This window comes from Haliotis rufescens, unplaced genomic scaffold, assembly GCF_023055435.1.
Source record: "Haliotis rufescens isolate VD_foot unplaced genomic scaffold, xgHalRufe1.0.p SCAF_15, whole genome shotgun sequence".
Lineage (NCBI taxonomy): Eukaryota > Metazoa > Mollusca > Gastropoda > Lepetellida > Haliotidae > Haliotis > Haliotis rufescens.
The window spans coordinates 33,309,826-33,337,741 of NW_025963835.1; the positions used below are offsets into that span (position 1 = coordinate 33,309,826).

The window sequence follows — 27,916 nt, forward strand, 5'->3', positions numbered from 1 at the left end:
TGTACTTATTTAATTCGGGGCTGACGTACAGTTTGGGCGTTACATGCTTACATCTTACATTGTTGTCAATATAAACAGTATCCATCACCAGTGTTCTCTAAGCCGTCCTAGTTAAGAGTTAAGATCCTGTATGATACTGAAAATTATAGCTTTACAAAGCTGACCCCGCTGAATTGAATTTGAAACAATGACTGAGAAAAAGACCTTTCTATTAATCTTAGCTTCAGTGTTATGACCTTCAAACCAGTTGTTTCAATCAGAGGTGGCTATTGTGATTTGAAACCTATAATTGACAGAAATAAACATTTTCCAAATTCCAAATAGAGCCTTGCGTGAGTTGTGTCAGTTCAAGCAGAGGCAAGCTCCTTCCCAGCGCGTGACACCTTCGTTACACTCTCGGTAGTATAGAGAGCTCCGGGAACGTACTATCGCTGTGAGGAGCTTGAAGCAGAGGAAGTCAGGGGAGGTAATCCAAGATGGACGTACTCGGTATTGTACTTTCTGGAGGGAAACTTCAAAGGTTTATAATGATACACATCGAGTTCTTTAAGCTTTGACGTGTGGGTGATGAACAAGATCATCTAAGAAGGATCTGTAATATCCACTGTCAGTTTCGTGATCAACAAACTGTTGATACATTTCTTCTCATAATAAAGAGACCGCCTCCGTGGTCTAGTGGTAGAGCGTCCGACCAGAGAGCGGAAGGTCCGGGGTTCGATACCCGGCCGCGTCATACCAAAAGACGATAAAAGATGGTACTTGTTGTTACCCTGTCTGGCGCTCGGCATTAAGGGGCTAAAACAAGGACTGGCCGGCTCGGAGTCAGTATACTGTGTCTGAGTGGGGTATTCATGTTAAACTGTGGCATGGTATCTCAGTGGGCTAGCAATATAAATCGGCATCAGTCCGGACTTGTACAAGCAGCCACACACACACGTACGTGCATGCACGTCGCTATATAAGTGCACTAATCTTAGACGCGACGTTAAACCCAATTTCACCTCACCTCTTAATAAAGACAAAGGGAGAAGAATGAATGGGTGAGTGAATTTTGGTTAACACAGCTTTGAGTATTTCAGTTCTAGCTGTGTCAGGTTTGTCGGCTTACATATCACCACTTGGAATATTTGGCGAATCAGCAGATCCTGTCACCACAAAGTACCACAACTCTCCACAGCGAAATCCAGTTCGCTATAAAGTTGTCGTTTGTTGTTCATCACCGCATTCAGCAATATTTCAGCTATTTGACGGCGGTCTGTAAATAATCGAGTCTAGACCAGACAATCCAGTGATTGACACCATGAGCATCAATCCACGCAATTGGGATACGGTGACATGCATCAACCAGGTCAGCGAGCCTGACCACCCGATCCCGTTTGTTGCCTCTTACTCCCTATATAAAGGACACGATTTTGAGGTAATAGTTTTTATTGAAGTCTTCTGAACAATTAGCACAATGAACAACGGTAACAATAACAAGAGTAATATAAAAATATACATGTTGTATCAATGGGAATTGTATACAGTACAAATACCTGAAAATTCAAACAAAATCACCAGTAGTCAAGTGGTAAGACAGGGAGCTGAAAGAATGCGAGCAGTTTTTTGGTGGAAATAAACAACACAAGCTTTGGGTTATTACGGAGAAATTATTGGCGTCTGAAACTTTCAAATAAAAAATAACCCTCTGGTTATGTTATTAATAAATACTGTTTAGTCACTTACATGGCTTACATTTAACAACATGGACCAGACAATGACACATACATTTCTTAAACCTTTAAAATTTCACACTAAATGTCACTGTAATGGGTGTGGTGGTGTCATTTTAATGTGCTAAGAGTTACCCGCCCTTTTGTCTCTCATACTGACTGAAAAAATATATCCCAATTTCCCCAAGCAAGACGAGTAGACTACTTTGGCAAGTCTAGATTTCTTCACTGTCCGTTTCCGAAAAGAAAGAAATCCTCTTGGTTCTTTTTCTATTGTACATTAAAACATTTCCAAAAATAAATCTTTAAATAGTTTCATTGCGGATACTAAATATCGTCTACCATTAAGATCCCAGACAAAAAAAGTTCCCTTCCGATGCGCAGAAGTCATGCACGAGCACGTCGTAAGGGCTACAATCTGCCGCTTATCATGGTAACCAGACTAATGCGAGAAACAAAAGACTATAGTGGTTAGTTTCATAAGAAACGATTAAACACTTGACGATTTAGATTCCCTGCTCCAGTGACCACGGGTGAGCGGTTCTTCACGTAGGCGGGAGTTTAGCTAAGTACATTGAGTCGATGTCGCGTCTAAAGTTACAATATGTTGAAACCCCACGACGCTGTAATAAACGTCTAAAAATAGACCAGGAACATTACCCCGCAACGACTCGTTAATCCGGACCAGTTACATAACTGAAAATGGTATTGTCCGGATTAACCATTTAACGGGTCAAATGTCAAAGCATCCTTCACACAGGGAATCTTGTACCGGTGGCCGCCCATTAAGTATTCCACAGATGTATGCTTGAAGGAAGTCGGTTTGCACCGCCCACATATAGGGCGGGGAGTGCAAATGCATTGAGTTTTGTTTGTCAAGAGAATAATATAGTTTTGAAACTATACACATCTTGAGATGCGTAAGGTGTCTGGTAAGGACAAAACGTTTCCTACTCGTCTACAAAAGGTGTGCTGAGGTAAACGATCAACCTACCTCGGAAACCATTCAGCCCTGAATACCTGCATCTTCCCGCGTCTTGCCATATTTGTTTATGAAACAAACACGTTTTGTGTCATTACGAAATAGAATGATTCTGTATACGAACAGTATTGACACCTTGAGTTCAGAGTCACCTAGCACCACGTGCTTGTCACGGACAAGAGCCACTAAAATAAGTATGGAGTACGTAGGGCTGATCGTGTGTCACTCAAGACGAGTGAGTGAGTATTGTTTTACGCCGCTTTTAGCAATATCCCAGCAATATCATGGCGGGGGACACAAGAAATGGGCTTCACACATTGTACCCATTTGGGAATCGAACCAGGTCTTCGGCGTGATGAGCGAACGCTTTTAACCACTAGGCTACCCCACAGCCCTTGACGCAAATATTTAAAGTTCGAACAGTAGAAACAGTTTCAAGTTGAAAACATTACAAAAAATAATACTGTGTGACATGTATGGTGAAAAAGAACGAAACAACGAAACGGGAAATACACGCTCCGGCAATAACGTTTGATATACGCCTTTAAAAGAAGGATCTCACGATGTTGGGAAATCTCCAAAACATAGACGGAATGACATACTCGTTAAAGGGCCAGTAAAGTTACAACGTCATTGCGATGTTGTTGCGATTATCAACTTTCCTAGATACTGTTGACATTTCCGGGAGAGAGAGAAAGTCATAATATTCAATATCGGCTTCGAAAACAAACTTTTTTCGGGGTGGTGGTCTCAAGCTACCGGCGCAGCGGTAACATCTGTTTTCATTGGCTGTTATGTTTATACATATACTGTTTCTGCATTTTCTGTTATCCTACAAACATAACAACATTGCATTGTTGAATCTGTGCAACGACCTTTGATCGGTACCTTGCGTTTTATTACTTTTTTTGTTTGTTGTTTAACTGTACACAGCAATATTTCAGCTATATGACGGCGGTCTTTAAATAATCGAGTATGGACCAGACAATCCATTGATTGACATCACGAGCATCGATCCACGGCAAGCATGGGTTGCTGAAGACCTATTCTACCCCGGATCTTCACGGGTCGTTTTATTACTAACATCCAATTTGGGAATTAAAACACCAGCTGCCCTCGGCCCTATTCCACACAATAAGTACCTGTCGGGGAATAATCTCCCGAGTAAACAACTGAAGGCAACTTCAGTGTTGTTACTAAGGTGACATAAGTTGTGGAATCAAATGGATGAGCAGCATAATGTATTACAAAATGTGTGGCGGAAGCAGGCAGACTGGGCGTCGACCCGATCGTCATGATCGTTGCACAGCGCGTCAATCACAGGGAACCCGTTTTAACCCCACTAAGGTTATTCCCCTTGTATTGTCATTTTTATCGTCTGTTTACGCTATTACCCTTTTTCAAATATAGTTTTGGTCAAGCATTTGTTACTAAGAATGCCTTTATAGGTATTATACTCCGTAAAGATACTGTGGTGACATTACTCGCCCTTTAAACTGGTTTTGTGACATGGGTACTTTGGTGGTGTGCGCATCGATACGTAACTCCACATTGCTAGGCAGTCACCCAGTCATTGATTTCATCCTTGGTGTGGAGTCTTCACTCTCTTGCATCTATTATGATATTCCATAAGTGGTTATGTAGTGTTATACAACGAGAGGTCGATACAATGTAACATGCTGCTTTTAGATAACATACCGCATATATATGTCACCAAGAGATTGTCAATATTGCCAGCAGACCACACTCCAAATAAATATAACACATATTCCAGGTATACATAACGACTGACGAAATTTTCAGAATTGTGTATTTCTTGATGATGTATTACGCAACAAAAGATAAGGATCACACATTTTATCATAACTTTGGTTAATATTAACTTAATATCACCCATAGTAATATGAAAGAATCATGTGGTCCTAAGATTAGGCTGCGGGGCTTATCTCGGCCCTAATTACGACAGACCCGCGGACCGAAGAGTCACATATGTGAATTGTCTCTTTCCAAAGAAAAGACAAGCTCCTCATTTTTGGTGGCGAAGAACTGTCTGTTTTCTTTCATCATAAACCGACAAGGAAGAAACGCTGACACGCTTGCATTTAACTTGTTTATATTTAATCCTGTCGACCATTCTTTTATTTAGTTTCTTATTTGTTCTTTTACAATCGAGCACATGGTTTTGATTTTTTCTCTCTCCGTACAAACCCATTAGAACAAAAGTGTATTTTGATTGCGCCGTACACGAGTTGTTACAGTACTTGCTGCAGTCAAAGAATCCGTGAAGCTGTCTGCAGGACAAAGACTGCACCGCAGTGGTACCAAGTACCATTTCATGTACAAAGAACTGTACATCTATCAAAACAAGGATTCCATCAAATCACGAACAACAGAAGCTTATAGATTAAATACTAAAAGCGCATGTTAAATAAAGACCAATACAGATTTTGAGACGACCCCTGTATGGTCGGTACAAAAACAGATAGCTAATTTGTCAGCTACATCATGGGTACATGAATAACGTCAAACATTAATAGCGTCACGTGACGCTGACAGGCAAACGGAAGGGAAAGTCTCCCTCGCTCAATTCGACCTTGACGTCACCATCACAGATTTGTAACATGATTCGAGTTCCCACAACTCCGAACTAACAGCACCACGTTGATAAGTCATTGTGAATTTGGAAAAGGTGGATCGCAATTAGAAGTGAAATATTTTATCTTTACCGATCGGTTTCCCCGTGTTGCTCTCGCTCGGTGCGTGTGTGTTTCGCCGGGGGTGGGGGGGGTGTAGCTTAGTGGTTGAAGCGAGTTGAGTCAAAATACTTTTCCGCTCTGCTTTTGGCTTTTGTTTGTTTGTCGTTTAACGCCGCACTCAGCAATATTCCAGCTATATGACGGCGGTCTGTAAATAATCGTATCTGGACCAGATAATCTAATGATTGACTTCATGAGCATCGATCCACGCAATTGGGATACGATGACATGCATCAACCAAGTCAGCGAGTCTGACCACCCGACCCCGTCAATCGCCTCGCCGCTTTTAGCAACATTCCAGCAACATATTGGCAGGGGGCAACAGAAATCCGTTTGACACACAATAATGTTTACCACTAGGCTACCCGACCCCACCTGGTTGGGTGCGAGCACCAGATTGATTCCCACGTGCACGGGTGAAACCTGTTCTGTGTATTTGAATGTACGTTATGGGTTTTTTTTCGGTTTACGGATCCACCAGTAAATATTTTGCAATAACATACTTTCAAGGAGTCATTTTCCTTTTAAATGATTAAGTTTAAGACATATTTGCAAATTTGACACGTACCCTAAAATGATATACAGCGGCATACTGTTTAAGTCAGAGCTACGACCCTTATTGCCGTGAATGAGAAACTGATTGTCGTGAAGGAGCCTTTCACTATGAGTCCAGAATTTGTCCAACCACGCACCGAGCTAAACTGTCGCTCAGAATATACGTCTCAACGATGTTGATTTATATATATGAATATGTAATTATCACAATGATCCAGCAAGGCAATATCAATATCATCAGCCGTTTCTCATGCCCTGGTTGTTTGACAACACAATTGGCTCCATATCGCACACTGCCACAGCCACACTTTGATCATCCTCGATAATCCTGGGTAGTATATCTCTCCTCTATACTGATATATACCCTGGACCCATATATTACCACTGCTTCGTTTTGAACCCGATTCCAGTAGCACGACGCTATAAGTAGCCGTCCAATCAAACGACTCTCACAAGCGAGGGAAATTCTGTGCTAATGTAAGTTAGAAATGGGAGTGATAGAGTTGGCAGGTCCTTTCCCAAACGAAGCTATGGGGCGAATTTGTCCTGGGTATTTACCAATATGAGATATGATACACTGGACAATCGAGGGTGCACTATAATAATAATAAAAACAACAAAATAAATGCTGAAAAGAGTTCCCCAACAAGAATCAGGGACTGGATTCGATAAAACGATGAAATTCACAATTTTCTTCAGACCAACCTCTCTATACATTGTTCAAGTCCGAGGTATCCAAGGCCGTAGCTAAAGTCTCTATCTCCCGCAACCCTTCTGAATGTCTCTCGTACTTATGGGCTATGAGTTTCTTGTAGAACACCAATGAGAACGCGATGAACAGAATCCCCGCGGGGATGACAATGACGGTGGAGGCGATGGCAGCGTTCTTACTGACGTTGAGGAACTTTACCCAGGACAAGATGGCGATCTCGGCCAGGAAGAGGAGAATCCCCAGTCCTGTAGAGCACACCCATGCCACTTCGATGGACCATCGCATCTTCTCGTGGGGAGACTCCTGCACGGCGTTTACGTTGTGGACGTTGCTCACCGCCTCGATGTTCGGGAGAATGCACGTGCTGATCATGAGCGCCATGAGGTGGACGGTGACTAGCAGTGTCGTACAGATGCCGAAGATGACGAGGACGAAGTCCGGGATTTTTTGCCCGTTGGAGGGGTCGATCTGGACTTCAACCATGGCTACCTGGGAAATGAAAGACAACGTGAGTGAGTGAGTGAGCGAGTGAGTGACAAAACAAGCCAACTAAACATTCAAGACTTGAAGATGGCATGTAGAAGGTGAGGTGAAATTGGGTTTAACGTCGCGTCCAAGATTATTGCACTTATGTAGCGACGTGCATGCACGTGTGTGTGGCTGCTTGTACTAGTCCGGACTGATGCCGATTTATAGTGCTAGCACACTGAGATACCATGCCGCAGTTTAACATGAATACCCCACTCAGACACAGTATACTAACTCCGAGCCGACCAGTCCTTGTTTTAGCCCTTTAATGCCGAGCGCCAGACAGGGTAACAACAAGTACCGACTTTTAACGTCTTTTGGTATGACGCGGCCGGGTATCGAACCCCGGACCTTCCGCTCTCCGGGCGGACGCTCTACCACTAAACCACGGAGGCGGTTGACATGTAGACGTTTTGATACCTCCATGAAAAGAAAACAATGCTTGAAGTCTGTGACAATAGGCCTTTGTTATAAGCGACTGTCACAAGCTGTCACAGGCAGATTATCGTGGAAATACCACACCAGTAACGCAGAAACGCAGGCAAAAAAAATGCCAATTAGAATCTTACATAGTTTAAAAAATTTCCCTGATCTTTCATATAAAACCTTTTTTTGAATATTTGATACAAAAATTACTCCAATTCTTTTATATGGAGCAGAGGTATGGGGTCATACTGAATACATAACTATTGAACTGGCCCATCTATATGCTTGTAAACGATTCCTTGGCGTAAAGAACTGTACATCAAGTGTTATGGTATATGGTGAATGTGGGCGTGTACCACTTTACATATTTCAACATGTTAGAATTCTCAAGTATTGGTTCAAGAATCTTAAGATGCCTATTGATAGATTACCTAGAAAATGTTACAATATGATGTTATTGTATGAAAAACATGGAATCCGCAATTGGGTATATGATGTAAAGTCGTTTTAAATGAATGCGGCTATGGGTATGTTTGGCATAATCAATGTGAACCAAACAATCGATTCGTTTTTAGTAGGTATACGCCAAAGACTTAAGGATATATACTTACAAAAATGGTCATCGCATGTTTTAAGTTCAGAAATATGCAATTATTACAAGCTTTTTAAGACATATTTCCCCAGAATACTATTTGTTTGATATCAGTTTTAAAAGGTTTAGAATAAGTTTAGCACAATTTAGATGCAGCTCTCATAGACTTAACATCGAAGTAGACAGACACAGAAACAGAGCCAGTGAATTGAGAATATGTGATCAATGTGGTTTAAATGTGATTGAAGTTGAGTTTCATTTTCTGTAAGTTTGTCCAAAATACGACCACCTAAGAAGAAAATATATTGATCTGCCTTTTTATGTACAGCCCACTCAACAAAAGATTATAACGCTCATGTTAACAACTGATAAAGATACTCTAAAAAATCTATCAATGTTCATTTATCATGCTATGTTAATTAGAATATGACCTGTTAAACGGATCTGTAACTACTCCCGAAAACAGAATTGTACTATGGGCCTGTTGCCTTTCAGTATGGAAAAAACTATCCTTATGAGCGACTGGAGCGTGAACGCGCTCAAGTAATATTCACCTAAAATACGGCAAGCATGGGCTGCTGAAGACCTAGTCTAACCCGGATCGTCACGGGTTTGTTAGAGATAGTGATTCTCTAAAACATGGACAGTGCTCCTGTAATGAAATATCGAGGACGAAATTGTTTTTTTTTGCACAATCACCACCTCCATTCTATCTAGAAATCTAAATGAGAATTTGGAAATGTTCACATTAGGTAATACGGGTGATATCTAACCCCGAGGGAGAACAAGATACGAGAAACCTCTGCCACGGGCAAGCCAGCTGTGACGGCACGTCACCTCTCACACGAACTTAGTAATTAATTACACAGGTTCCGATCACGTGATATGCAAATTAGTTTGTGACAGTGGGATTACGTGTGATGTGACTGAGGAATTATACATTTTACATTCATATTTCTCTCATGGAACTCACTACTGAAGAATAACAACCAGCGAACGGATATTCTAATTGTTGTGTAATGCACTACCCTCATTTTCAGTAAAAGTCAAACTTGTCGTCATGAAAACATAAATACAAAATCCCAAATCATCAAAAGGCACCAGTTCCCCACTAGACTGATCTATACAGCACGTTTCAAGAAGAAATTCTGAACGGTTTTACAGTTCTGCTCCGGAAACAAAATACAACAACATTTTTTCATCATGAGAAATAATGAAAATAAAACAAAATAAAAAAGAATAAAAATTCCAAATCATCAAAAGGCACCAGTTCTCCACTAGACTGATCTATGCAGCACGTTTCAAAAAGAAATAGTTCACGGTTTTGGAGTTCTGCTCCGGAAACAGAATTCGGACGGCTGACGGACGGACGGACGGACATGGTGGTCGCTATATCGGGATAAATACTCAAAGTAATTGTTGGCTGGAGATGTTGGAAGTCCGGGGAACAATTATTCAGCTTCTCCTGTCAGAGACATACATGTATAGAAGCAGTTTGATGATGTCTATGTGCGTGCAGGGACGCCGGCCCAGGATAGCGTTTCAAATCATCCAAACATTTTTTTCTACGGATCACATAGGTGGTCTAACATAACACAGCATGGAGGCAACCACCATAATCTAACAATAATATAAAGTGTATTAACTACAAGGGACTACTAATTTTAGTTCGTTATAACCGTAGTTCGTTATAGGCATATATATAGCATAACAACAGCAAATAGTCAGGACCCAAAAAGTAAGTTCGTTATATCCGTCAGTTCGTTATAAGCGTGTTGGTTATAACCGTAGTTTACTGTACTTTGAAAGGTATTTTAGTAAGGGGGAGTTACAACATATAGTAACTATCAGAATTTGTCATGGCTAGGGAATTCACAAAAGTAAATCGGAAGAATATTATGTCTACGACCAGAACAGAAGGGGCATTAGATAAGATAATATTTATTGCAGAAACGTTCCATTACGGGACAGATGCAATTTTAAAAGACAAGACATTATGATTTATATATACATATATACAGACAAACATAATTTACATTCCTGTAGACACATACAAAAACAAAATAATCAATATTACATATTTTATACATAAAATGTCAACGGTTGATTATGAGGGGGTATTTATTGTTTGAAATTATAGATGTGGAAACAAATGCATTATAAACAAGAGTTATCCCGTGGGAGATTGAGGTCAATGGCCATGTGTCTACTGACCGAGCAGTTGTATTAGATATCGAACTAATATTAGTGGTCCCTTTGAGTTTTGCTCCCAGCTGCACCACAAAAGAATAAAACTTATCTACAGTTTTTATTTACACTAATTACAGTTTGTTTTGAAATTGGTGTGTATTCTGAGTTATGACAAAGTAGTATACTTTTCCCCCATCAACAAACCTGTCAGTAATCCGCGAGATCCTGTACGCTATAGAGGTATTTAATTGTTATCCGTACCCCGTAACATGTCTTCCCATATAAACATGCGTCTAATCAGATGTTTAGAAGATAATAATTTACTCTCCGAAGTCCAAAACGGATTCCGCTCATCACTAAGTACCCATGAATATATTTATAACCTTTTTCAATAGTTAATAACAGACTATTGTCCAGACTATCAACATGTTTGTTTCATTGATGCCATTGAAGCCTTTGATAAGGTAAACAGAGAATGTTATGGCATAATTTGATGAAACTCGGTATAAGTGGAAACACTTGCTCACCTGTGCGTATTAATGACAGTTTCACGAATATATTTGTCAGCTCTGGTGTCAGGCAGGGGTGTGTGTTGTCACCTACACTTTTTCTATTTATGTTAATGAGTGAGTGAGTGAGTGAGTGTGGTTTTACGCCGCTTTAAGCAATATTCCAGCAATATCACGACGGGGGGACACCAGAAATGGGCTTCACATTATATTAATGACTTAGCAAATGCAATAGACAGTCTACACTGCGGTATGATGATTGATGGAGCTATGTTGAGTACTCTGTGTTATGCTGATGATGTTGCTCTTATTGCCCCAAACGAACAGTCTCTACAGTGTATGTTAGACTGTGTTGCCAGTTGGTGTTCGAGTTGCGAATTTTGATTAATATTAAAAAGACTAAAGTTGTACATCACCGCCCCTGTTCTGTTTACATTAGGCAACAACCACGTTGAATACAGTAGTACATATAAGTATTGTTGCTGCATGAAAATCTCGATTTAAATTTTACCGCAAAAAAAACCCAGCTAAATCTGCTAAGATAGCACTGGGTGTGATATTTTGTAAATTTAAATCGGTTGGTGGCATGGATTATAAAGTTTTCCATAAATTGTATGATAAGTTGGTTCAACCCATCCTCTCATACGGAGATGTCGTTTCGGGAACACGTCAGTCTGGTTGCATTAACGCAGTTCAGAACCGTGCAGCGAGATTCTTTTTAGCAGCGGACCCGTGAAGATTCCGGGGTAGAATAGGTCTTCAGCAACCCATGCTTGCCGTAAAAGGTGACAATACTTGTCGTAAAAGGCGACTAACGGGATCGAGTGGTCAGGCTCGCTGACTTGGTTGATACATGTCATTGTATCCCAATGACGTGGATCGATGGTCATGATATCAATCACTGGGTTGTCTGGTCCAGACTCGATTATTTACATACCGCCGTCATATAGCTGGAATATTGCTGAGTCCGGCGTTAAGCCAGCAAGCAAGCAAGCGAGCAAGCAAGCAACCAACCAACCAGCCAACATCAACGGGTGAGTGCGGCGTTAAACAACCAACCAACCAATTTTAGCAGCGGGCAGAAAAACACCAACTTTGGCAGTCCGTGGTGAATTGTTCTTAGGTTCTGGCGAATAACAGGATACCCAGTATCAACAGCAGAGAGTGGTCAGTGCGGTGGGTAAGACTCTGGTACAATCAGGTTGCCGTTCCACAAAACAATCCTAGACCTGTCTTAAGTCCGTGTTAAGGTATGCGAGTTAAGATCACTTTAGCGCAAAGATCGCTTTGTACAACGGCAAACCAGGTCTGTTAAATGTTTAAAAAATCTGCATTTGCCTATAAATGATCTATTTGTATTTCTCAGAGGATTTTGTTTGTGCAAAAGAATACTTTCTGTGAATAGATTGCTGTGATTGTTTTTTTTTCTGAATTATGGAATGACAATGGCCAATCTGAAGGGAATAGGCTCCGCACATACCGATTGTTTAAAAACGCACCCTGCAAGCTGTACTTTATGTCAAAACAAGTCTCAGGAGATCACATGGAGTATTTTGAGTAAATTACATTTCTTCGGAACACAGTTGCACTTTTCAACTAGCCAAGTGTTTTAATCCCTAATAACATCACATTGCCTGCAGGCAACATCAAAACAATTTATACTGTTATCACAAAGGTCGATCTCCCAGTAAGACACCGATTTTCACGACGTGAAACCCCTGAACATGAAAGAGTTTGTAAACACTGTTCTGGTAATGAGGTAGACGATGAAGTCCATTGTTAAGTAAAGTGGAACCTCTAGTGTGACCTTTGATACGATCTATGGGAGGTACAATTGTCACAGAGATAGAGAGAGAGAGTGTGAGAGAGAGAGAGAGAGAGAGAGAGAGAGAGAGAGAGAGAGAGAGAGGGAGATCCTCAATATATACCAAGTGTGTGTGTGTGTGTGTGTGTGTTCGTGATAAAAATATAAATTCAATGATGATGTTAGTTGCCAGCAAAATGGACTTTTCCCAAACCCATATTTCAGTTTCTCTCTCACTGCCAGGTTAGGTATAGGGTTGCTGTTTCCAGTGTAGGTTGTTGTTTGTTGTTTAACGCCGCACTCAGCAATATTCCAGTGTAGATAAAAGACTTAAGACCTGAGTGCAAATTTTAATGCCATATTTTTGGAAGTATATTTTGTTTGGCAAAATTGTCAAAACAAGGGGTCATCATGTTTTTTTCTGCAATCAAACTTGGAACTTCTGTTGGATGTCATTTAAGGTCATGGTTCAAACTTTTCATATCACAACTGATTACAATTAATAAAGCAATACCTTTCCATCTGAATAGTCTTATTCAAATGTTTCCTTTTCATAGATTCAACTGTAACATCTACCAGATGAATTAGTAGTGAAAATACTGAGATTTGTAACATTACAGGGATAGCTGCAAATCACAGTTCTTGTGTACAGACCTGGTGAAGGTTTCTTGTCACTCTGTTGCATGACTTGAATGATAAACTCAGACTGTTGTTAACAGTATTAACTAATGTTCTGCAAATGAGATTAGTCATTATCTTGAGGTTCGAGTTTCCACAATTTCCACTAAGCCACAATTGATGCATGCACATGTGTGTGTGTGCGTGTGTGTGTGTGTGTCCACATGGGATTCAATCATATACTAGTCCCTCCTTGTTGTATATGTAACACAATGTTAGATGCTTCATCAGCTGACAAACCCGTCATTACTTCTCAACCAGCTTAGCCCCGTGAGGTGAAATAGGGTTTAACGTCGCGTCCAAGATTATTGCACTTATATAGCGACGTGCATGCACGTGTATGTGTGTGTATGTGGCTGCTTGTACTAGTCCGGACTGATGCCGATTTATAGTAGCCCACAGTGAGAGTGGTGAGACCCCTGAGGCACCCGTATTCTGCAGTCACAATCACCACCGTCTACTCATGCGCGACTCACCCCCGCGCCCCCTCCCCCCGCCTCAGTGGGCATACACCATGACATACATTCACCAGTCCACGGCCCATTTAAGTAGGCTATTGAATATTCAGCGGAAAGCCCGTCATGTATTTTAAAAAAATCAGTTTGTTCCTCAAAATACTGGATTTTTGGGGCTTGGGTTTTATAAAAGAAATATTTACTGGAAACATATGGACGGATGAAAAAAAGTGTTCGGGTCCTACAATATACAGGTAGTACATATTGTATGTCTCGAGGCAGTGCGAAGTATTGGACATGGGAATAGAAGAAAGGGTCATGATATACTGTGTCTTTGTTGTTGTTGTTGTTGTTGTTGTTTAATGCCACACTCAGCAATATTCTACAGCTATATGATGGCGGTCTGTAAATAATCGAGTCTGGACCAGACAATCCAGTGATTGACTTCATGAGCATCGATGCACACAATTGGGATACGATGACATGCATCAACCATGTCAGCGACCACTCTATCCCGTTAGTCGCCTCTTACGACAAGCATGGGTTGGTGAAGACCTATTCTACCCCGGATCTATTTTCTGTGTCAGATTTGCCATAAAACAATAATTATCCTCGCCGATCCCACCGTGAAAGCGATGAATAGATGCCTGGACGTCTTGTTATAAACAGGCCTTTTGTCAACTGTTTCACGGCATTATCGATTACGACTCAAAATCTGAGCGTCAATTTGGGGTCTGCCTCGTCACGGATTAGAAGGCGTCGGCAAATGTCGCGTCTGTCACTTCCGATTGTGTTCCGAGGACATTGACGTACATCGGAGGATACTTCGTGAGGTAACGATCGGATCATTCCAATCCTCATCACAACATTTAAAAACATGTTCAACAAAAGAGTCCATTGATGTATTGTAACTATTGTTAGAAGAATTCGGTTTGGAAGCTGAATTCAACGTCTACAGGCAATAGGAGGTGTGTCAAAGACGAAGCAATGTGTTCTGATGCTGCGGATAAAGTTCAGTTCAAATGAATCTGATACATGCCGCGATCCGTTGGTGGTGGCTGGTGATTTTCCCAGCGCTCTCAGCGCCTTACACAAGCTATTTAGAAGCCGCCACCCCCTTGACCGTGGGTTTCGCCAATGTGATGGACGTCTATGATTCCGTGTCACTTGAGCTGACTGAAATACTGTTCAAAGCGACGTTAAACCAACACATTATGAACAAGCAATGTCGCATAACTGTATACGTGTAATAGGTTCTTCGCTCTAGTCAAATCAGTACGATGACGTCACGCTATTGGTCTTGCAGTTATGAGCCAGGAATCAACTAGTCATTCTCAGCCTGTAAACCTGAGGCAACTGCAGGCAATTCAGCGTCAGAAACTGGCACTAGTCATGTAGTCCTTGCCAAACAGCCCAATAGTTAAGGTATCATAAGGACCAGTAGACAATTGCCTACTAACATCTAGTCTCTAAAATGAACATATCGTACAGAAAAAAACAGTTGTTAAATTATCTTAATAAAAAATTAATAAAAAGGAGCCAGAGAATTTATAGACTTGCATGGGCTGTATTTGATACATTTGTATCAGTTCTGTAAGACAGACTAACATTTGGCCTTTTTAAGGGTTTTGCTTTATGTTATCATCATAAGGACTTATGGACTAAAAATGTTAGTTCCTTCCGCTGCAATTATGCAAAAGTATACAATTACGCATCAACCATAACATGGTTTAAGTAAGGGAGAAACGGCACGAATCTTTTAAATTCCGGAAGTATAATCAACTCGTTTCTTCGGAATTCCGGGTTCTACGTCGGGAATCTGCAGATTCTCGTGATTACTCCATGCTTCGGCTACTTTTGAATCCTACTCACAACGTACCCCTTGTTGATAATCTACGGTAACGGATAAGGGTGGTCAACCCAGTTGGAGAACTCACACGATAACTGACAGCAATGACCACCTTTCACTATCTGCAGGAGTTGCGGATCACGGTGTAACAGGGGAGAGATAGGTACAATATTTTACACCAAACATGTTCCCGCTGTCAAAGATTGTATAGCATTTTGACCAGATAACAGCCATTAATCTATTCATGCATGACGAGAGAGCGGGCTGGGTAAATCACCTCGCACAATGACGCGACGCGAATTGTTAACCCTTTCAATGATAACTTCAGGGAGAAGTGATCACAGTAAACTACGGTTATAACGAACTCGATGGGACCACTAACATTAGTTTGTTATAACCGTAGTTCGTTAAAAGCATATGTACAGCATAACTATAGCAAATAGTCGGGACAAAAAAAAATCAGTTCGTTATATCCGTCAGTTCGTTATAAACGTACTCTACTGTACAGCTATAAGGTCACTATGGTATGTGGTCATACACATCTGTACTCACACACTATGAATTAATAAATAATAATATTAATAACATATTAATATAAATTATGCAGCTCATCTTTAGATTCTATCTCTCTTTCTCTCTATATATTCTTCGTGTGTGGTGTGTGTGTGTGTGTGTGTGTGTGTGTGTGTGTGTGTGTGTGTGATTTCCCTTGGTTTAGCTTGTGTCGATTGTCTGAGATACTGCCTAAAATGTATGATGTTGACTTGCTATACAAGCGGAGTTCCGTCCTTAAGAGATACGTTTGTCCTGTTTAGATGTTTAGATGAATCACGAAAACATCCTGCCACTTGGAACTAATAATACAACCGATAATAATTACTTCAATGTATTTAATGTCTTTTGGGGGACCGACTTTAATATTTTCTTCTAATCCATTCGAAAAAGACTTGTAATGGAAAAATCTAAACCTATTTTGGGTGGTAGATCGATCCGGAAAAGAAGAACAGGAGTGTCATTATATCACGACTCGTGCAGTGCGCGTTCGGATCTGGAACAGGCAAACCCATGATTGATAGTACGAGCACCCACACGTGACGTAGGGGACATCCAGTCAAACAGAGGCCAGCGACAAACTGAAGCAGTTAGGGCTTAAAATTAGTGCTTTTTCAAAAATAATTAGTAACCATTGTTAGCATGATTAACTTTTTTTCTAATTAAACAAATAATATTTGTCATAGCATTTTATCGCCTAAACTCTGCAAAAAGTGATTAACTGACTATTAATTGGCTGGATATGTTCCAATGACAAGTTTAGTAACCAATACTACTTGCAATGGTGTTGTTTCTCCTTTGAAATTGGTATATCATTTTGTCGTATGGGTGGAAGTGGTTTGAAAATGGGTCGTGATCTCGCTAGAACCTTTAGGCCGGCATCTCGGAATCATATGTTTGTATCGCCTTTCACTGCTTCCTGTGTCGCCCGGATTCTTGACAAGGCAAAATACACAATTCGGATGAATTCAAGATTCATATATGTCGATTCATCGGGAAGCATGATTCAGGTTGGATTCAACGTCCTTGAAGGAAACAATGCTCGTCAGCCACACTCCCATTCCGACAAAAAAACAAGCTCATTTTGTTCGTTTCATAGAAGAACCATTTACACGTGACATTGTAAACAGTATCCACTCCGCCCGTCTCGGTCCACAACGACGACCTCGGCCAGCACTGACAGGAAACCATATTGGAACTATTTTCGTGCACGTGACAACACATGAAGACGGCAGTCGTGAACCTTATGGAACTGTTCAAATCGTTTCCGTTTGATTTTCTCTTAAAATTATATTGATTATATGAATTGGTTAGACTGCTGACTTTGTGTGCTGGCGATTAGATGCCTCTGGCAGTGTGGGTTCCAATCCCGGATGGGACTCAACCCAAAAAAAGTACAAGAACTTTACTCAGAAAGTGTTATCCCAAATATGCCATCTGCTACATTTGACCACTTTACAATTGGCATTGTGTGTTCATAGCTTTCGGCCATGGGAGCCGTGCCAATTTACACTTGTCAGAGGGGTACACAAGCTATACGTGATTAAGACTACCAGTTGTCAGACTTTCGTTTTTGTGGAAGCCTCGGTGGCTGAGTGGGTTAGATGGCTGACTTTGTGTGCTGGCGATTAGCTGCCTTACTCTGGCAATGTTGGTTCGAATCCTGGATGGGACTCAATCCCAAATAGCCTAGAATCTGTACTTTACTCAGGAAGTGTTATATAACGTTTGCTACATGTGACCACTTTCTTAATGGCATTGTGTATTCATATATTGAACATGTTCATTATTGAATACACTGTATTCGTGAATACCAAATTTCTGTTAAGCACTGAAAAACCTGTCTTCAAAAAAGGCAGTCATGTTTCCCAAATATGGACGACAGGATTTGCATTACATGGCTCCATAGAATCCCTAAAACAAGTGACCATTAATTGCCTTAATCAAAGATACAGAACCAATGCAACTGTGGATGTAGTACACTCAAACCAAAACGAGCCAGCGTGTTGAAATGTCAAATCGCGTCGACCAAACAGCTCGAATCTCGAGAAGACAAACCCACTGAAATTTTCTTTTGTGAGAATCGATGTATGTGGTCGGTATAATTAAATATGTTTATAGATCAGTAGCTGCAGGACACGGCATAAAACACTATTCATGCCTTGTGTCCAGGTCGCCTCGCCCAGTTCCCAACATAGTCAGTCAGCGTGCTACAGTGGGACATTCAGACAAAGCCTGTTGTGGCTATATTGTTTGTTTGTGTAGTTGTTGTTTAACGCCGCACTCAGCAATATTCAAGCTATATGACGGCGGTCTGTAAATAATCGAGTCTGGACCAGATAATCCAGTGATTGACATCATGAGCATCGATCCACGCATTTGGGATACGATGACATGCATCAACAAAGTCAGTGAGCCTGACCACCCGATTCCGTTAGTCGCCTCTTACGACAAGCATAGTCGCCTTTTACGGCAAGCATGCTGGGGATCTATTCTACGCCGGATCTTCACGGGCCTGAGGCTATATTGCATGAACTGTTATAGTCGACTATTCACACCCATTCACAATACTTGTTGATTTCTTTACAGAGACACAGACCGTGTTGAGAAACTTGTATCATTTTAGCCTTTGGCTCGGAACTGGAGCGAGTCTTTCTTGTCGCAGCTGATGTCTTCCGATAGTTACGGAAATTCTGCCTAGCGTATAGATAAAGTTATCAATATGCAGTAATATATACACGTACCCATATGCTACCGGAGACATTAAAATGACATGAAGTTGTCATAGCACATTCAGCCATGTCATTATTAAATCTAAAAGCCATCTTTAGGACATTTTGGATGTCATTCAGACCGCTTCCTTGAAAAACAACATGAAACACTGTATATTCTTTGTTACCATGGCAACATACCACTAATACAACAGTAAAGTAAATAAATTCTACTACAAAGCCAAGATACTCCTCTGTGTTCCTCTGTTACAAGACTAATATCTTCTGTCACAAGACTAACATCTTATGTCACCATGAAATGTCACGTGTCACATATTAATTAATACAATCCCACAACATGCCATGTCAAATGGCGCTGTCCGTCTCTTTACATAACATCTTTCTGTGTCATACTATCAATGACGGATGTTGCTGATAAACAGGTGGTGCATTGTGGGACAATAATAGGAGGCAATAATTGACGAATGGTACATTTCGTTCAAGTACCACGTGTTGTGTATATGCCCTGTATACACTTGTTTAAGGGAAATTAATCTACCGAAGTATTGTAATGGATGACCAACACAACACAAGTTTATATATTAGATATCCAGCACAAATCAGAAGCTGTGGTTCAACAAAGCCTATATCTTCAAAAAGTGTTCAAATTAAGAAACGTAAACATTATTGACGCTAATCCATAAAGTACACAAACACATTATGATGATTATGTATTATAGGTCTAATTGACCCTCATTTACGAAATATAAGTCTGTCGGGCAAATACGTTAAATAATTCCTTTTTCTGGAAAGAACCAGATCCATGTTTCTTTAAATTGTGTTAAAGGATTACTCACCTATTATTCACTAGTGGTATCGCTAAGAATAAGATATGTGTTTTAACGCTTACAGAGCTGCCTCCTTGTCTCACAAAGTAAACCTCTCAACATGAAATTTCATCTTTATCACCTGCGATGACAGCAAGCGAGGACCAGCGAGAATTTGAACAACCTAGACTTCCTAACCTAACTTCACGGTCCAATAATCGTACGTCTCGGGGATGGGCAATACCTTTTTGAAAGCGTTTGATTATTTTTCATCGTTTGGTATTTTAATACATTGCTTTTGGAATGTAGTACGTAGTTCATGCGCTTCCGCTTATGTAGACCCTGGATAATAGTTGAGCCGGCGTCACTTCCATGGTCGTAAAGAAATTAAATTTGTTCGTTTGAATAATTCCATAAATACTTCACAGTCCCTATGCCATGCGAGTAGAGATTGATGCACAGAAAGCTAATTACATAAACAATTACATTCAACGCTTACATATCATTAAATACCTAACAAAAACAGTATGGCAGAAATAGATGGAACTTATACAACTACGTCCGATTTTCAAAACATAACACGAAAAAAAGTCTTTTTTTAAATGTAAAAAAGCAACTGACAGGCTTAAAAAATTTAAGCAATGTAACTTTGCAGGGAATTAAAACATGTAACTGTGAAAGGACCATGAACAAGAAAAAGTAGAAAACAATTTGTACAATTTCTCTTGATGAATTATTGCAATGTCATAACCACGTGTAAATGGTGTTTTTGTTGTTTATTAACCTGTGTGTTCCTCTGTTTGTTTGCTTCAGCTGCGTGCATTGTCGAATTATAGGTAAATGTCATGGGATACGGGGGTGGTGGTAACACACTTGAACAACCGTGGACTGATAAGACATGGCGTGTTACACTCACACTCAAATGAGTCGTAATAACACAACGTTAGAATGTGAAACACCGAAGCTGGATATTAGTGTGTAGATAAACAAATATATATCTTGTACCATCCCACGGTATGTTCTTCCGTGGCGTAAGGGAACAAATGACGATGCTTTTTTTCAAGCACAGTTGAGTCCTCAGGGGTAACACTCTATTGATTTTCGCATAAACAATTAGACATGCATTTTCATTCTGAATCGCCAAGAATCAGAACATAAAATCGCCATATAAATCTATTTGATGTCACGCAATTCCTTAAATTTCTACTACGGAAAACTTTCAACTTGGACGTATATTTTATACAATACTAAACATTATCTAGTTATAATTTTCACGAGGCCTATATTTTCACTACGGAATCATATTGACTAGCACGTACATTTATCAAATGGACAGAACTGATGCTTAACATTTCATTGGTTAGAAACAACGATATTTGAAGGTAGTTTAAACATATAAACAAATATTGTTAACATTACATGTGACTGTCTAATGAATAATGCACTGGTATTTTAGGTAGATCTAGATATAGAATCTAATTGTTAACAAATTAAAATATTTCAATGAAATTGAAAATTCAACGATGTCATAATGATGCACATCATTCAGATCAAGCTGTGCCACAGTTCGTGCAACATCTGACAGAGGTGATCAATAAGGCGATCGACAACAAATAATGGACGAATATGTGTGACTTACCATCGCAAAGCCGGATAACAGGGCCGATGTGCGACTGGAGGCCTTCAGTTTGGCCCGGCTCAGATATAACCTCCGCCACGAAAGCGCTTGGCTTGTGTGTTGGTTGGCCATCTGATCTACGTATGTATTTAGGAGCCACTCTTCGTAGGTTTTTGGGCGCTCTTGCATGAAGGGAGCGGGGTTATATTGTATATGTAATGACTGTCAAATGTGATTCGGTATCATTCCGTTCCCAATTTCACACGTAAACACGTCTCGAAACAAACACAAACCGTAGCTCCGGCGCATGCCTTATTTCCGCATACTGACTGACAGACAACTTTTATTATATATAAGAATATTACCGGCTTCTGATGGACGTCGTCTTACGCGATACTCAATATACTATTGTTGCTGTCTTAAATATTCATATTTACCCTGGAACCTTATTGTGTGGTGAATAAGGAAAACGCAATACCTTAAAAAAATAGTTCAATTTGGAGGAAACGATCGTTAAAAATATGTTCAGCTCGCCTTTGATTCCGATCTAAATTGTACATAAAATCAAACTTTGCAGATCATACAAACCTTTTATCAATTAATACAGACAAATCTTAATTTGGTTTACATTGAAACACAAACTAATCCGGCAAAACAAACCATGTGATTTTGAATTAAACATGCATATAAAGACAGTGGTCGGGAAAATAGTACCTTTCGTGACCTTTCTGTCTAGTCACGTGACCTAGTACCTGACCGCCCTGTGACGTCACAAGTTTTTGTACACAAAAAAGTTGACTGAATCGAAGAAATTGGTTCAGCGATACTCTTGAAAATTGGATATTACACACTCATTTGAAGTATATGCATCTTTCAACATGAGTGAGACGACCGACAACGGCCGTAGATTGGTAGGTTCAATGGTTTCCTTGAAGTTATCGCTGTTTGATGACAGGCTATCGCATGTGAAAGAGAGCAGCCATTTTGTAAGGCCAATCTCCAACTCCAGCGACAGTGATGAAAGAAATCGGAAGACAAAACCAAAGAAACAATTTAATGACCCCCATACATGTTTTGAAATTAAAGTTGACAAATTCTCCTTACTTTATACGCACAGAGAGGGTTGTGAAAGTCAGTTTTTACTGCGCACGGCTTGAATTTCGCTCCACTATGCACGTGAGCTGATCACATTGGTTGCATTGAACGACAAGCTTGTGAAATTTACGCATTTATATTAAACGATAATTCAGTAAATACTGGTCGTAATGTGAATGTGTAACCACCATTAGTTTCAGCGGGTTTTGCTCTTTCTTTTGATACCTCATGTAGTTGTTAACATTGTGTATTAACAATTTTGATACTCGCAAGGCATATGCAGAAAATGTGCGTTTTCCAGGGTCGCATATTGTCAAAACAAGGAGAAATTTTCGTAATGAGTCACGAAAAACAATTAAAAATGTCATTTGAATGATATTTTTGTGTATTCTGATATGTTGTTCAGCTTTTGCAGTGTTTGGGTTAGCTTTTGGTATAGGTTTGGTTAAAAGGAAGGAAGTATTTTGGAATTTGCAATCGTTTACCAGACGGTCTAACATGAGCGACGTGGGGAGACGCACGTTCACCAAGAAATAGGAATATTTTGGTATTTTGTGATGTTTACTCCCTGGAAGTTATGTTAAAAGCTTCTAAGCAGCAGATGCATTCCATTGAATTATATTTCGATCACCCCTTTTTATGTTTGTTGTAAATCGGAAGCTAACTGGCCGAATCATCTATGTAGATCAGTCTCTCTTAAGGCTTGTAAGAGCAAGATCTGGACTTGTGCAGATACGTCTTTACCATAATTTATGCAGTTATTATCATGTATTGTAAATTTGGAAGATTTATTGATAATTCTAAATGTTGAATACGCACTTTATTCAACGATGTTTGATTAACAGTGATACGTGTGTCTGTTTATATGAAGCATGTGTATAGGAGGAAATGGGACAGTCATGACCACGATCTAGTGATGATATGTCACAAATTCAAAAGTCGTGATATTGTAAAGGTATTTTTGTATTTATAATCTACCTATTTGAATCATATCTGTTCGCAAAAGGAGGGTTTGGAAGAAGTAGTGATTGTGTGAGACGCCGCATCTATATGCATTGCACTGCAGTGTGGGCAGCCAAACCGTCATTCTGCGCATGTGCAATACTTGTCATCCATACTGCGAAAGTTTAAGAATAAGGTTAGATGGTTAGGGTTAGGTGACTTTATGTCGTAGTTTTACCCATTGAATAGAATTCACGAGAAGTTATGGAAATAAAACTTTTTGTTTATTTAGGTGATGAATATCCGACTCAGGTTGAGAATGTAGTTTAGCTATGATATTTAACAACTCGTTCAACCAGGTTCACTAATGTTCTTATCAGCATAGGGGATATATCGGCCACTTGGACTTGAGTGAATTCAGTGTTAAGTGATCCACACACTGCCTTGTCAGATTTAGGTGTAACGCAAGTCAATCAAAACAAATATGTACGTGCTATTTCAGATTTGTTATCACGTGGCGTTGTTACTCACTCTGTCAGTACATGCAAGTTCAACTTAAATTCATACTTCTTATATTCGGGCTAATGTAGCGGGGTATGGTGGAAATAAGTCGTGTTCCGAGTTCCAAGTTATAACATGTGTTTTGACATTCTGTACACTGTTACGTCAGCAGTGAGCCCTGATTCGTGAAGGGGGTAAACCAGAACGTTTCTCAAACTAACTCCCATATACGTAAATTGCACAAAACCCCGTCCGATTCTTTAAGTTTGCTCGTTCACTTTACTAAGTATACAACTGAAGAAATATTGGTTCAAAAATATAACGGTTAATTCATTTGTGTATAAACGGGGCCTATTAAAGCCCTTTGATATTAACAGTCATATAACAGTAATTGGAAGTTCAGATCGGTTAATTTTCTTGGCTATTGACTGATTGTCGTCCAAATGTCCTGAAATTTTTTTTTTCAAATTTGGTAATCATATAGAAAAATATCCCATAGGAAATTGACAATTGTCATGAAAATGTCTTAATACCGTTCGTCTCTTGCAAAGTCCTGCTAACACTGCAGTTGATAAAGCTGTGTATACACGGGTGTATGTATATATAGACCCTTTAGTATAAACAGGGGGAGAGAGTACAGTATGTGATGTGTAGATGACGAGGATGTAGATTCGACGTACTTAGTCCCGTGCTTCTACTGTTAATGATGCTCTGTGTGTGTAACATTGACAGGTCAATGAACGGCCAGCTATGACGCATTGCCTCCTGGGGTCGTGGATAGTCGCCTGCGTCGCCCAGTCTTATACAACACAGTCATTAGCTACCATTAGAGGGGCACGTCGAATTCGTCATTTAGTAAATTGCCATGGTCAGTATTTCTTGTAAGACACATGCGGTGTTATTGTACATCACATTCAACCAGTCGGCCAGGTCGGCTTCACCAAGCAAGAACATAAATAGCCATAGGTTTCTTGGTTTCCATTTCTTCAGTGTGTGATAACATTAATATATCCAGTGAATATTCACCTGCGATACTTCTGTCACAGCTACGTGTTGCATTGTGTGACCCTGTAGTCAGGGAGCGTGACAGAAACCCCGCCTGCCCTGGTTGTCGAGCGTTCCCGATCTCAGGCAAACTCTGTCGGCGAAGGTCAGCGGTTTCTCTATGTGCTGGAACGATCACAAATATCTATGCATTGGGTGCTGGTTTTCCAAACAGTCATTGTAACGTTTATGTACTTAATCTGATAGACTGATAAACTGATTGTAAAGGTTGTTGGAAATTGTTTAAGTAAATAAGATTTCGGTCTGGAGCTGTGAATTTTTATTTTTTTTCTAATTCAAACGAATGTGACTTTGCATTGATAATGTGTTACATTTGAAACGTTAAATTGAAACTAAATGTTTACCGATGATTGTTTAAGTTTACTGTAGATTTTTTTCTTAATCTGTAATAATAAATCCGATAACATTAATAAAAGCGACTAAGTGTTCGCAATTCATGGATATCAATTTTAAAATACTATTATACCGACGTTTCGGTACAGATCCTTACACCGTTGTCAAGAAGTTATAGTATACGTATTAAAGAAGTTGTTTATCCATAAATTGTGTTCACTCCGTCATCCGTCAGCTTCAAAGGCATGCCTATCAAAAATTAATATAAATGTGATTATTCACTTTTCGAAGGTCTTGCTAAATTGCTGTGGGGTTATCGACGGCCCGTGTATAAGAGCAACACGAATCAAATGACACTCTCGTGACGACATCGTCGATATTGGGCTACGTGGCCTATACAAGTGATACATTTGACAGAAGTGAAATAAACAAGAAATGCTTGTGATGCTATTTCGAGTGTATGTTACCTGACTGACAGCCCCTGGCTGTTTGTATATGTCAGATTTCTCATGCATGTCGCCCTTGATTGGGAGAATTAGAGAAGAAGGATTAGAGAAGAATGAGGTCAAACTGTTTCAACCCTCATCCCCAGGCAGAATATTGTAGTTTATGTCTGATCAAATTGGGACGTTTTAAGAGTTGCGTTTAAATCGACCTTGCAGATTCGATACATGTCTTGTAACGGGAAACCTAACCACAAACTGTTTTCCTCTCGACTGGACTCATTAATAATGGCAGAAAACAAAACACGTGTGTCAAAATCGACACTTATTACCAAAATATAAAATATAGCTTATTTATGTTAGCCTGTGGTCTGTCATTTCTGTCAATTTTAATAAGCTAAGATATGTTCCAAACCGTGATTTTGTGTGATTCTTTTTATAAAAGCTATTCAAACTATCAACCTTTTCTCATTCCTTCAATATGTTACTTGAGACAAACAATGCTATAGGCCTTACTGTTGTGTGACCCAGAACGTATATAAGTCTAGTTACGTTTCACGCAGCATCTGCGGGTAGCTACTGCTACACTGAGACACACCGCATGTCTTCGTAATGTTCTTATGATGAAACTTATCTAACAATTGCTTCATTATATTCAGATACGTGTTAATGTTTGTTTTTATATTTTAATGTTCTTTAATATCCCGACCCCTGTGAACGTCTCGCCGTAAACATCGCTCTTGATACTGTTCTAAGTAGCGCATGGTCATATAGATTATCTTTATGGGTTGAAACAAGAGGCCTGGCATCAGTACCAGCTATGCGTAATCGCTTATTGATCGTTTTTCCCTGGAGATGGTGCTTGTTCGATTTTGATATCAGTTAGTTAATGATACCATATATCGGTATTCCCATTGACCATACTCACTACCGTGCACGTTTTTAGTCCTCGCCATCTGCCCCCTGATGCAAGTATTGAGATGACCAAGGGATGACAAATGTCTTGTACATTTTATATCAGGCCAATTGAGAGGACTTGTTTAGCTATCACCGCTGTTGCACCGTGGTCCGTACATTCGCACCGGAGACGGACATAAATACTGCGAACGAAAATATATATTCCGACTGCTTGTTAATTGCACAGATGCTATTGTTCTAGGCAGATTTGCGGTTAAAGTCCCCGAAAGCAGGCAGACCAATCGATTAGTTTGCACTCACTGTAGACATGCGACACTGTTTGATTTCCTTGATGATGGAACGGTCGTTATTGTGCCCTGACTATATGTTTTAAGATCTGTGTTCATTCGTGATCACACAATGTGGGGTAGGTTTATAATCCCACGTGATGGACAGGTGCTCGAACCGTAACGCCAGTCACAAGAACTAACCACGGGAGTTGTTTGGGGTTGTAATATTGATAATGCTGTGTGGCAGTGAGAGATGAAATGCAATGTACAAGTATAAACTATTGTTTAGCGCCTGAAATCCTCAATACTGACACGCGAGTTTCTCGGATTGTGGGTATTCAGACATGGTATTTAAACATGTGAAATTTGTTGAATTGAATGATAGGATAGCAAGAAGTAATTTTCACTTTCGGAGAACAGATTGAACAAAATAAATGCTCCACAATTTGGAGAACAGTTCTGACAAATGTATGTTTCCGCACTTCTGCACAGAGAAAATGTCACTTTTAACATGTTGGATGCAAGGTAGTCGATTACTATTCGTCTAAAGAATGTTTACTAGTATGTCACACGTTTGAGTTCTAACCTTTTTGTCGTGAACTCGTATTTCAAGCTGAAAATCCAAACCGTCTTCTTGAGTTCCCTAAACGAATAGTGATGATTCATGACATTTTGAGACATCTCATGATATTCTTCAAGTTAGCTTGATCCTCAGGATACCTTTAACGTTGTGATTACAAACTCCGCCAAAGCTGATTTCTGTCTGAAAGGTTAAATAAAAGCGAGAAACATTTCCATATTCATAAAACCCTTGCTGATAGCAGAGTCCGTTGTACGATTCCGACTTTAGCGTGGGCATGTGTTCATGAATCACAATCAAATACCAACTTGAAG

At 40.0% G+C, this 27,916-nt stretch overlaps 2 protein-coding genes across 2 annotated transcripts in view; one reads left to right on the plus strand and one right to left on the minus strand.

Moving 5' to 3' along the window:
• Positions 1-1,410: 1,410 nt before the first annotated feature.
• On the minus strand, positions 1,411-21,771 carry LOC124132063 (protein orai-3-like). The gene is made up of 2 exons (XM_046495679.2): positions 21,478-21,771; positions 1,411-7,206 (listed from the first exon to the last, which is right to left on the minus strand). Exons 1-2 carry the CDS (start codon positions 21,643-21,645, stop codon positions 6,715-6,717), a joined length of 660 nt encoding a protein of 219 aa, XP_046351635.1. The 5' UTR covers positions 21,646-21,771; the 3' UTR covers positions 1,411-6,714.
• A 447-nt stretch (positions 21,772-22,218) lies between these two features.
• LOC124132061 (lysine-specific demethylase 2A-like) overlaps positions 22,219-27,916 on the plus strand; it is a 51,266-nt gene continuing 45,568 nt past the window's right edge. Inside the window, exon 1 of the mRNA XM_046495673.2 lies at positions 22,219-22,367. Within this exon, the coding sequence (XP_046351629.2) occupies positions 22,335-22,367 (33 nt within the window). The 5' untranslated portion in view covers positions 22,219-22,334. The remainder of the gene's footprint in view (positions 22,368-27,916) is intronic.